Here is a 12763-nt window from a genome sequence, read left to right as displayed (position 1 = left end):
CAGTTATTATTGCTCCATCTGCCATTTTTTGCTATTGTTCTTGCTTGCATAACGTCTGTGCAGCTCCAGACGTTAATACTGGCTTGTCTAATGCCTTGAACATGAGCTGGCATATGCAAAATTTGTAGGCGTACATATTAATGATCCCGACTGTTACGTAACAGTCGGTGTTATGTTGAGATTCGCCTGTTCTTCGGAGGTCTTTTAAACAAATGAGATTTATATAAGAAGGAGGAAACAACAGTGTTTGAGATAGGGCTGGGCGATGCATCGAATGCTTTTGTCACGCGCATTTCTTCAGTAAAGCCGGTTCCCTGATTACCGCTAAATCGCCATCACCTGCTTTCAAATGGAGCGGCATTTAATAGACAGAGCCGTAGATCACTGACAAGCCACGCAATATCGTGTTCAATATCGATATGTATCGCCGTCGATATTGAACGCGATATTGCGTGGCTTATCAGTGATCTATGGCTCTGTCTATTAAATGCCGCTCCATTTGAAAGCAGGTGATGGCGATTTAGCGGTAATCAGGGAACCGGCTTTACTGAAGAAATGCGCGTGACAAAAGCATTCGATACATCGCCCAGCCCTAGTTTGAGACTCACAGTATGTCATTTCCATGTACTGAACTCTTGTTATTCAACGATGCCAAGGTAAATTCAATTTTTAATTCTAGGGCACCTTTAACATGCACCCAACACAAAATCATAACTGTTAAAGTTGGCTTGAAATGGGAGCTGCGATTCTTTTCTTTCATATTGTGATGGATATCCGAGTGACACGGCTTCTCGCACAATAAAAAATGTAGGGCAGGGCTTGAGTTTTAATTAAATGATCCCTTTCATTACCGAATAGACCATAGCTGTATTTAGTATCACTGTCCTGACTGACGGCTGAAAGATTGGGAGTTCATGCACAGTTAATTACATTATGTTAATTATATATTTTTTTCAGCAAAATTGAAACAGTAAAACAATTCATGAAACAAATAATTGTAAAGGTAACATACAAAAACAAATATTGTGCAGACAAATAATGCAATCAGTGTCAACTTGGACTGACTTGATATTTATGAACAACATCCTTGTCCTAAAACCGCCATTCAGGTAAATTCAGGTAAAGTGGGCCGTTTATCTTGATTGTACTGTGCAGGACTTTATTTAAAGGGACACTGTTTCTTTAAATGATAATAGTTTAAAGATAATAGTTTTGGCTGATGTAATATGACACTGGTGGCTGTGGACACACCTCAAAGGAGGAAACCCTCATGGTGAAAGGAAAAAGATCTTCATTTCAAACTTATAAGGTTGCTCAAATTAAAATAAAATTATTATGACAGCACTTGTATTATTTGATACTGCAGTTACTATGGATTAAATGCAAAGAATATATATATATTTTTAAATAGACTTAAAGTCAGAAATGGAAGAAAGGAAATAGGTAGCAGAAAGGAAGGTGAGGTATGAAGTTGAATCTGTGGAGTGAAGAAAGAACGAGGAGCAAAATGTAGATGCAGGCTAGCCTATAAAGCTTTAAAACATGGTCACAGTTAAAGTTCATTTAAAATGTTTAGAGAAAACAGACAGAAACCATTTTTTGTTAGCCTATTTGTTGTTGCATGTGTTATTGTTCATTTTCATCAATTTTCTGATATTCAGATTTCTTCAAATGTAATTTCAGCCCAACATGTTCTATCAGTGAATTTTAGTGGGATGGCCCACTTTATCTGAAAAGACATTTTTCTGGAGTGCATGATCTCATAATGTTTATTGCTACTGATACTTTGCAAATCACATTATATGAACTGAATTCAAGTGAAAATATTATAGTGGGACCTTAAAGTTAACAAAGGTAATAAGAAAAGAAAAGAAAAGAAAAGAAAAGAAAAGAAAAGAAAAGAGTATCTATCATTCATAAACATTTAACATGACAAAATACATTTGTTTTCTATCTGGAGGAACATATTAAGTGACTGAAGGATGCATTCGTATGTTATAGAATCATGTGATCATACATGAATCATACATGCTGTATATAAAATAAGAATCAGAATCCGACTGAACTCAGTTTGAGTCTAAAGTAATTTCTCTTTTTTGGCCAATGGGTGTCACTATAAACTGTTTAAAAAATACAATGAAAAGGACCCGCTTATGATATTGTGCAACAGAAGAAAACAGGAAGTGTGTATGTTTAAGTCGCAGATATAAACCTCAGGCTTTACTCTTATCTAAGGTGAGTAAAATCGATGTGATACTCTATTTGACACTCTAAAACGAACTTGTTTTCTTTTTTGTGTGTCTTTCGTCGTTTTCATGTATGTTTCTTAACCAAGGAATAACTGAAGGCTTATGCCACTGACTGCTGGTCAGTGCAGTTAACAGCACTGATAACTCGAAACGTAAAAATGAGTGTCAGAGGTGTCAGAAGCCGCAGCTTCTCTTTTCAGGACGTATGAGGCACACCCGGTCATAACCTGTCGATTTAGGCCTATTCCTTATTTGGTCACCTTGTGCACCTGTAAACCACGCCCACTTCCTTATCATGAGCCGTCTGTAGTGAATAAAAACTAAAGCAACAGCATCTCTGGAGCTGAAGAGAAACTGAAGAGACTGAAGAATACAGCTGACTCACAATGATTGACCTCTCATCTCTGTCTGTGACCTGGAGCCTGGTGGTTCTGGTCATAACTCTCCTGTTTATGTGAGTATTGAACAACAATAGCAAGTCTAAACAACCAACATTCTGTGTTATAGCTTTTAATAAAATATCTGTCTGTATTTAATGTATCTAATTTTTAATTAGTAGTTGTGTAGTAGTGGTAGTTCATAATTGAAGATCTCTGTCTACATGTAATGGATCTGATGTGGTTGTTTGTAGTTTGATATCTCTGTTATTGATCACACTGTAGTTACGGTGTTTGGCCACATGGATTTTTCAAAAAACTGGGAATTCCAGGACCAAGACCTTGGCCTTTCCTTGGCACATTTCTCCTATACACTAAAGTGAGTAATTCACTTTTGCTTTTGATTAATATAGGAGAAATAAGACTCTATTTCATTGATTAATTGTCTATGCAAATGTATTTTAGGGTTTGTGTAATTTTGATATGGAGTGTGCTAAGAAGTATGGAAAAGTTTGGGGGTGAGTCTCAGTTATAAATTTACTCTGTTGAAAGAATGTGTTGACCTTAACATCAGATTGATAATACTTATAATTATAATACTTATAATGGCTGAAATACTATAATATGTCACTAATATGCAATTAAATATTATGTAATGCTTAAGTTCAGAACAGCTCTGATGGCAAAATGATGTGCACTTTACACTACCAAAAGTTTTGAGGTTGGTCATGTTTTTGACCAAGGCTGCATTTATTTGATCAAAACTACAGTAAAAACAGTAATCTTGTGGATTATTATTATTATTATTATTATTATTACAGTTAACAATGTTACAATAACCATTTTCTACTTTAGTATATTTTATGTCATTCATTCCTGTGATGGAAAAGCTTTATTTTCAGCGTCATTACTCCAGTCTTCCAGATTTGCTGCTTAATAAACCTGTAGTATTATTATTATTATTATTATTATTATTATTAAAATATCGTATTATTCTGTTGATGAAAAGAGTTTCAAAGCACAGCAGTTATTTGAAATGGACATCTTTTGTAAGATGATAAATGTCTTTAACTGTCACACTAGATCAATGTTTGATCAATGTTCATCCTTGCTGTCACTTTTTTTTTTTTTTTTTTTTTTTTTTACTGACCCCAAACTTTTGAATGGTAGTGTAGTTATTTGCCTAGATCACTGTGAATGCAAACTGATCAATTAAAATTTCTTTCATTGCTCAGGATTTATGATGGAAGACTCCCAATATTAATGGTCACTGACCTGGAAATGATCAAAGCAATTATGGTGAAAGATTGTTATTCTACCTTCACTAACAGAAGAGTAAGCTCCACATATACAGAAAGTCCCATAATGGCAAGAAGGCTGAGGATTCCTTTTACATCCCAGTAAAAAATCTTCTTTTTTTTTTTTTTTTTTTCTTTGGAATTTGTACAGGACACAAATGCAGACCTGGCCGGCCCCTTTGCTGATGGAATAAGTATAGTTAAAGATGAGAGATGGAAACGAATTCGTGGTTCACTTTCTCCATACTTCACAAGTGGACGACTGAAGGAGGTATAGTACAGGTCCTTAGGGATAGTTCACCCTAAAATGAAAATTGGCATGATTTACTCACGTTCATGTTGTTCCAAACCTGAATCATTTTCTTTTCCTCACTTTTTTTAAAAGAAGATACTGTGAAGAAATTTTGTATGTTTTTTTTTGTTCATACAAAGGGGTCCAATATTGTTCCACAGGTTTTGAACAAACTTAGGTTGAACTGTCCTTTTGACATGAGCTGTTTCAGGAAATGGGATCTAGTCTCTCTGTACTCCTTTATAGAAATGTTTTAAAATGTTTTTGTTGCCAAAACCTTTTGTTGTATACTATTACAGATGTGTACAAAATGTTGGTACCCTTGATAAATATGATCAAAGAAGACTGTAAAAATAAATCTGCATTGTTTATCCTTTTGATCTTAAATTCATAAAATTAGCAAAAATCTAACCTTTCATTGAAGGAAAAGAATTGAAAGTGGGTGAAAAATCACATTATGACATAAATGTTTTTCTCCAAAACACGTTAGCACAATTATTGGCACCCTTTTATTCAATACTTTTTGCAACCTCCTTTTCCCAAGATAACAGCTCTGAGTCTTCTTCTACAATGCCTGATGAGTTTGGAGAACATCTGAAGAGATCAGAGATCATTCCTTCATACAGAATCTCTCCAGATCCTTCAGATTCCCAGCTCCATGTTGGTGCTTCTTCTCTTCAGTTCACTCCACTCATTTACTTTAGGGTTCAGGTCAGGGGACTGGGACGGCCATGGCAGAAGCTTGGTTTTGTGCTCCGTGGCACATTTTTGTATTGATTTTAATGTTTGCTTTGGGTCATTGTCCTGATGGAGGATCCAACCACGGCCCATTATTGGATTTCTAGCAGAAGCGGTCAGGTTTAGATTTTTGTTTTTTTGTTTTTTTTATCTGTTGGTATTTGATAGAATCCATGATACCATGTATCTGAACAAGATGTCCAGGACCTCCAGCAGAAAAATAGGCCCACAGCATTAAAGATCCAGCTGTATATTTAACCGTGGGCATGGGGTACTTTTTATCCATGTGTGCACCAAACCTATCTGGTGGGTTTGCTGCCAAAAAGCAATTTTTTTTTAGTTTCATCTGACCACAGAAGTCGGTCCCTTTTGAAGTTCCATTTGTGTCTGACAACTGAATATGCTGGAGATTGTTTCTGGATGAGAGCAGAGGATTTTTCTTGAAACTCTCCCGAACAACTTGTGGGGATGTAGGTGCTGTTTGATCTTTTTTTTTTTTTGCTTTCTGAGACTCAAGACTCAACTAATCTCTGCAATTCTCCAACTGTGACCCTTGGAGAGTCTTTTTCTACTTTGTCAACTCTCCTCCTCACTGTGCATTAGGACGATTTAGACGCACGTCCTCTTCCAGGTAGATTTGTAACATCTTTAGTTGGTTGAAACTTCTTAATTATTGCCCTGATGGTGGAAATGGGGATTTTCAATGCTTTTGCTATTTTCTTATAGCCACTTTCTATTCTGTGAAGCTCAACAATCTTTTGCTGCACATCAGAACTATATTCTTTGGTTTTATCCATTGTGATGGATGATTAAGGGAATTTGGCCTTTGTGTTTCCTGTTGTTTATACTCCTGAATGGGAATATACTTCAGAGATATTTTACTCATAACAAATTCTAGGGGTGCCAGTAATTGTGGCCAACGTGTTTTGGAGAAATACATTTATTTCATAATGTGTGTGTGTTTTTCCCAACTTTCAATGAAAGGTTAGATTTTTGCTAATTTTGAATTGAATTAAAGATCAAAAGGATAAACAATGCAGATTTATTTTTACAGTCATCTTTGATCATATTTATTAAGGGTACCAACAATTTTGTCCATGTCTGTATATAATATTTATATTTTATACGGTACTTGTTGCTCACATGACACTTGTGTAACTAACACTTATTTCTAAATATGTTTCAGATATTTCCCATAGCTGTGACACATGCAGATCGTTTTATTAAAAACATGCAAAAGCGAGACCACAAGCAGCCAGTTAAAATAAAAGAGTATGTTACATCTGTCTTTAAATAAAGTGCATAACTTTAAAACATAAAGAGCATTCGCTGTCAGTCATGAAATTTACTGAAGCATTTACAGCAAATCTTTCAGTAAATAATGATTATCATAAATTTTTTTGTAGTAGTAGTGTATAAATGAGAACCACATGTAATGATGTGTAAATGATCTCAAATATATTTTAATAAGAAAACAACACTATTTTTATTCCAGAGTTTTCGCTCCATACAGTTTGGATGTCGTCACCAGCTCCTCCTTTAGCGTTGACATCGACTCCATAAACAACCCGGATGATCCTTTCGTTACTAACATCAAGAAGTTTTTCCAGTTCAATCTGTTCAGTCCTCTCATTCTGCTTTTCAGTATGTCATTTGTACAATAAAAGTAACTTTTGTTGTTGATTTGCATACTAAAACAGTTTTACATAATTTTACATGAAAAAATTGTTACAATAATTAGATTTGAGATCTCAGAAAATTAAGAAATTGTTTGTTTGGGTTTTGTTTTTTGTTTTTTTGTTTTTTCAGCTTTATTTCCCTCCATTGCAATTCTTTTTGGAAAAATGGGGATAAGTCTTTTTTCGAGGTCGTCTATGGATTTTTTCTACAATGCCTTGAGAAAGATTAAGGACGAGCACAGCAAGAAATCAGATGTATGTTTGTCACTATTTCACTCTTCAGCTACAGCTTCAGATTTTGCAGAGATATTGATGCCACACTTTGTGTTTTTAATCAGGGTCGAGTAGATTTTCTCAAGCTCATGATCCAGAATCAAATACCTGATGATCAAGCTAAGGACGATACAAGTGAACAACCAGTTAAAGGTTTGAGAGGCAGCGCAGAATTGACTCATTCAAATGCACATGACCATCAGAGATGTGACATGTTTTCAAATATGCTGTCTTGTGAATCTGACAGGACTAACAGACCATGAGATTCTCTCCCAGTCCTTTGTTTTCATCCTCGGAGGTTATGAGACTACAAGCACCACTCTCACTTTCCTCCTCTATAATCTTGTGACTAATCCAGACTCCCTGGAAAAGCTGGTTGAGGAGATTGACACAAACTTCCCTCCTGATGTGAGTGCACCGGCTTCTGCTCTGTTCACAGATTTTGTGTAAAGCAGGGGTTCTCAGCTCTGGCCCTCGAGGTCCACTTTCCTTCAGAGTTTTGCTCCAACACTTATCAAACACCTGAACAAGTTAATCAGTGTTGGAGGTAAACTCTGCTGGGAAGTGGACCTCGAGGGCCAGAGTTGAGAACCCCTGGTGTAAAGAAACTATTTTAAAGCAGTTTTAGAGTTTGGAGTTCAATTGTTTTACTTAAGGAACAGGAATTAGGTTTAAAACAAAGCCATAATATGCATCGTACATGTCTTGTTTTTTTGTTTTTCAGACTCCCATCACATACGATGCATTGATGAAAATGGATTACTTGGAAATGGCCATCAACGAATCAATGCGTCTCCTTCCCACTGCCCCACGTTTAGAAAGGGTCTGTAAGAAGACTGTGGAGATCAATGGTGTGACAATACCAAAAAACACTCTGGTTGGAATTCCTACATATGTTTTATGCCGTGACCCGCAGCTCTGGGATTCTCCTGATGAGTTCAGACCGGAGAGGTGATTTGATTCATCTTTCAGACAGTAGTTATGTTTCCCCCAAAAGCTGCAAACTTAAAACATTTGCAAATTACATCCCATGAGTTCAAGAGAACAAATTTGTCACTTCCTGGGAAATTGCCGCAAAATATGTGTATGTAATAAAAATGGAAGTTGCAGCAATCAGGGAAGCCACTGTGGCTCTTTTTTCCTTCATCATAAATGGCTTGGGTCTCAGAGCCGGCAGATGAAATGCAGTAAATGCTGTTATCTTATGTTTGAATGCTGGTGTTTGGGAACGCAATCGCGCAAGACATTTCTGGGAAGGAATTAAATCAAATCATTCTTATGATCGATGTTGGCCCATGCATTTCAGAGTGATCAAACCAACATTTGAGATGCTGTGCAATGAAATTGCTGTGCTGGTTAGTCCAGACATTGTTGCAAATGTCACGCTGCGACTGCAGCTCGTGCAGGGCTCACCTGCCCATACCAGACGAGCACACCGAGTGCATCTCCTGCCTGGGTCACGCCCACACCGAGGCGGCACTCCTGGACTCCAGCTGCCCACACTGCGAGAAGTTAACCTCGTAGTGCTGCGTGCACGGATCGCACTCTTCAGCAACTCGCCCACTCCCTCATCTCCTTCCCCTCTCGAGCTGAGGTGAAAGAAAAAGCGTAGCAATCAAGCTGAGGAGCGTGGCAGAAGCAAGCCCACGTTGGCCCACTGCCTGCATGCCTCGCTCTCCCTCAATGTGGCGAGTCCCCTGTGCTCCTCACCCATAAAGATCAGCACCCCTCATCTGGTGCGAGTGGCATGGTCCTATTCTCACTTAGACAGTGTCTCTGGCTGCCTGTGAGTGCAAAGAGTGGGTGAACTCTGGCGACGATTCCGCCCCTCTGCTGCCTAAACAGAATGATGACATGAGGCCCCGTATAGACTCAGAGCTGATGGGAGTCCTCACTAAAGCCATAGCTTGGATTGATTGGCTCTAGAAGAGCCCCCATGAAGCCGGCTCGATTAAATGGTTCCTGCAGCCAGTGCCGCAAGCAGGCCCCTCACCAGCGTCCAGCCCCATTCTTCCCAGAGGTCCACCAAGAGTTCACTAAGACGTGGCACGCCCCCTACTCGGCACACGTCAACTCTTCTTCTTCGGCCGCACTCCACGGTTGACGTGCCAAAGAAAAGGGGTACACAAAGTCCCATCCGAACACTACCCTTATCAAAAGCGTCAAGGCCTCACCCCAAGATAGTGCTGGACCCCGTGCAGCCGAAGCAGTCCTTATGCCTCAGGACGAAGGAGAAGAGGGTTAAGTCCCGTCAAGGCTGGACCACCCTCAAAGCATGCCTGTCTTCCAGTCCCCTCTTCAGTCCAGGATGCTGGAGAGGAGACGATGTGTTTGTTGTCGGTTCTGGGCTCGCCACATCAGTTTCCACATCCAAAACCCTTCTCACTGTTATAGCGAACCAAACAAAATTATTACATTCTCATGAAAAGAGCATTCTTCCTCCTCTCAATGCTTTAACAGGTGCCGTTCTCCCGCTTCAGTGCGAGAAGCAGCCTTTAGTACTTCAACCATTTTCCACTTGACTGTGGACATAGGAGGCCATCACCGGAGGGTCGAGCTAGATTTTGGGGATAATAGAACAAGGCTACTTGCTCCAATTCGCTCGCTGACCACCCTGCTTCATGGGTGTGATTCACACTTCGGTCTCAGACGATAATTCTCATGACCCCAGAAGCAATGCAAGTGAACTGTATCGAAAGGGAACATTTATGGTTACTCGCATAACCCTGGTTCCCTGAGATAACAGGAACAAGCATTCCATAGCTTGCCGTGCTGCTACGCCTCACATCGAGTCATGCTAGCCGCTCATCAGTTGAAAGATTCGGACGATATGGCATTACTGCATGACTTGAATATGCAGTCAACCCCACCCTTTCTGGTGAGCTGAAATGCCATTTGTCTGTGCAGTTGTATAGATGTGAACCAATCAGGGTTCAGGATTCAGAGAAAACTAAGTTTTCCCATAAGCGTCAGCAAACTTATCTCGGGGAACAAGGGTTACGCGAGTAACCGTAAACATTATCTAAACACATCTACTGTTGAGGCAAAGTCACATGAGTTTTTTTGTTGTTGTTGTTGTTGTTGTGCAGAGGAATTTATTTGATAAATGTGTTTCCATCGTAGTTTATGCGCATGTCTTCTTATTGAATAAAGAATTAACCAATTCAATTGAGCACGTTCTTATGGACATTTTTAGAATTTATCCGCATCTTAGCTTTGCCAAAATGCAATATCCAAAAATATAAATGGGTATAATTGTATATAAATAGGTGGATGGAAACTAAGCTACTGATGTTTTCTGAACATTTCCTTCAGTTTTTCTCACATTTGAATCTTTTTGCATGTGATTCATGCAGTTTGAGACATTTTCATTGAAGCAAAAATTGCTCAACTTTTTGCATCTCTGTATTTCTCTGCAGGTTCAGCCCAGAGAATAAATCAGAGGTTAACCAGTACGCTTTCATGCCTTTTGGACTCGGGCCTCGAAATTGCATTGGAATGAGATTTGCCCTAATGCTCATGAAACTGCTTGTTGTGAAGCTTCTTCAGAACTTCACTGTGGAAACCTGTAAAGAGACACAGGTTGGTACTTTGACCGTCATCATAAAGAGACAATCAGGAATACATGGCAGACTGTGCTTTGCCTCTTGATTAAACACAAAGTTATAAATGCACTATTCTTAATTTTCTTATTTTCAGATCCCTCTGGAGCTGAATGTTATTTTTCAGCCGAAGGTTCCCATCACACTGAAGTTTACTCCAAGATCTCACAAGGAAAAACAATAAATAAAATACTGATCATTTCAACATAATTATGTAGAAGATGTTATACAAGTTAATCAGTATAAGAAAAACTGCATACAGTATAGTTTCATTTTAAAATATCACATATATCTCTTGTCCTTTCTTTTTTTTTCTTTTTTTTTTTTTTTTACACTCTTTTAGATTTGCTCATGGTTTGCTGGGCCTTGAGCTCTTCCTGATTCATTCATGTTTTATACAGTTTGGAATGTAAAAATAATACATTTTATTAAAAAGAATTATAATTGTACACATTTAATAAAATATAAGCAATAAATGCAATGCAACTTGTTGTATCTGTAAATGACAAGTGTTCATTTGTTACTCAATCACTATAGAAAAGATAGGATGTAGGGATTTTAGTTTTGAGACAGAATTCACAGGAAAAAAAAAACACACACTTTAAGATTTTAAGAGGGCTTGAACTAGAAACCATCTAGAGAAAACACATTTATGTAAGTGGACTTTTGGCATGACAGTTCTCCTGTGTGACAACTAGCCCTGGTCTCATACTGTATATAGGCTAATATTGGGTATTGGGTATGCTTAATTTATCATATATGATATGATGTATGCTAACTCCATAACACAAATTGTAAACAATTGTTCTGGGCCCGTATGTATAAAACTTCTCAGAAATGCTCTTAAGAGTAGTCTTTGACTTAAGTGTCAAAACATTCTTAGTAAAAAGTAGGACTTTTATAAAGAAGCTAAAAGCAACTTTTAGTAAAGTCTAAGACTGATTCTAAAGTGCTGACTTAAAAGGGTTAGTTCACCCAAAAATGAAAATTCTGTCATTAATTCCTCACCCTCATGTCGTTCCACACCCGTAAGACCTTCGTTCATCTTCAGAACACAAACTAAGATATTTTTGATGAAATCCGATGGCTCAGTGAGGCCTTCATAGACAGCAATGGTACTTCCTCTCTCAAGTACAGTGGTTCTATCTTAATATTATAAAGCGACAAGAATATTTTTTGTGCTCCAAAAATAACAAAATAATGACTTTTTAACAATATCTAGTGATGGCCGATTTCAAAACACTGCTTAGGAGCATTACATTTACAACTGTTTCATGTGTGATAATGAAATGAAATTTCAAATTATTTTTGGCCAGGGTGCCATACAATGAAATTATGAGCACATGCAAAAACAAGTGGACCAATGAAATATTAAAAGGTGGTTGTTGTAGTCAATGTGTGCTTTTTTCTGAGCTTTTTTGTTTTTCTGAAACCTTTAGCTGTAGTTTTCCCCCTTTTTTTGCCAAAATTTTGTCAGATAAATACCTTGCTTAGTTTAGTTTTTTATTCTTCACTCATATTTTAAAACATTTAAATAGTATAAACATAAAAATAAAAATATTTTAAAATAGTTTGGTGTGGTAAGTTTAGCAATAGTACTATTTAAAAGCCTGATTACTGTGGACTGATGGGCTCAAGTCATCACCGGTGCACTGCTGCATTATAACAGTTACCAAAAAAGGTAATTACTATTTCATTTCTACAGTCAGAGCATTGATTTGTAGAGTGGGAAAAGATATTACATTTAAAGTTAATTCAAAGTCATTAAAATGCACTAAACGTATTAATTATTGTTTAAGTAAAAGTTATTACATTTCTTATTAGGTCAGTTACAAAAAGAATTGTCAATCAAGTTTATCATTTTATCAACTCCATGTCATCATATAACTCCAATGCATTATATCTTCATTGGAAAGCCTGTGTCTCTCCGCTGCCATCTTGTTATTCCTAACTAGGTAAGGAGACCTCTGCAGCTCTCTTAAACAATTTATGAGCTGAGACCTAGTCTTGACACTTAGGAACCTTTATGAATCATACTTATACTTAAGTAAGAGTAATAAGAGTAAAATTTTATTATGTCATTCATTTTGACACACTTAAGACTCAAATTTTACTCTGAGCGGCTTTATACATACGGCCCCTGGACTTTTAGATATATTCACTCATTTTAAATGGGTCCTATTAGTAGCAACACCAGAAAAAATGGCTACATGTGTGATGTCAGGGGGAAAAATGGTTATTCTGTCAACACTGTA

At 37.5% G+C, this 12763-nt stretch overlaps 1 protein-coding gene across 3 annotated transcripts; it reads left to right on the top strand.

The window, feature by feature from the left end:
- Positions 1–2091: 2091 nt before the first annotated feature.
- Positions 2092–10987, top strand: LOC125269666 (cytochrome P450 3A40-like). Of its 3 annotated transcripts, none has more exons than XM_048192617.1 (14): positions 2092–2235; positions 2450–2703; positions 2912–3005; positions 3092–3144; positions 3862–3961; positions 4076–4195; positions 6141–6226; positions 6450–6598; positions 6764–6888; positions 6972–7059; positions 7154–7314; positions 7631–7857; positions 10326–10488; positions 10606–10987. In XM_048192617.1, the coding sequence occupies exons 2-14, from the start codon at positions 2636–2638 to the stop codon at positions 10690–10692; spliced, it is 1521 nt and encodes a 506-aa protein (XP_048048574.1). In that variant the 5' UTR covers positions 2092–2235; positions 2450–2635; the 3' UTR covers positions 10693–10987. The 3 variants fall into 3 exon arrangements, with proteins under 3 accessions (XP_048048574.1, XP_048048568.1, XP_048048561.1); XM_048192611.1 differs by having other exon boundaries at positions 2144–2235; positions 2336–2703; XM_048192604.1 differs by having other exon boundaries at positions 2158–2703.
- The last annotated feature ends 1776 nt before the right edge of the window (positions 10988–12763 follow it).

The sequence above is a fragment of the Megalobrama amblycephala genome, linkage group LG1 (genome assembly GCF_018812025.1).
Source record: "Megalobrama amblycephala isolate DHTTF-2021 linkage group LG1, ASM1881202v1, whole genome shotgun sequence".
Lineage (NCBI taxonomy): Eukaryota > Metazoa > Chordata > Actinopteri > Cypriniformes > Xenocyprididae > Megalobrama > Megalobrama amblycephala.
Note: the sequence above shows the minus strand (reverse complement) of the source record. Positions and strands in the feature narration are given on the sequence as shown.

Coding starts and splice junctions, on each gene's coding strand:
- LOC125269666 (XM_048192617.1), top strand. CDS start 2,636: ATGATTGACCTCTCATCTCTGTCTGTGACCTGGAGCCTGGTGGTTCTG. Junction 3,145..3,861: donor AAGTATGGAAAAGTTTGGGG/GTGAGTCTCAGT, acceptor TTCATTGCTCAG/GATTTATGATGGAAGACTCC. Junction 6,227..6,449: donor CAGCCAGTTAAAATAAAAGA/GTATGTTACATC, acceptor TTTTTATTCCAG/AGTTTTCGCTCCATACAGTT.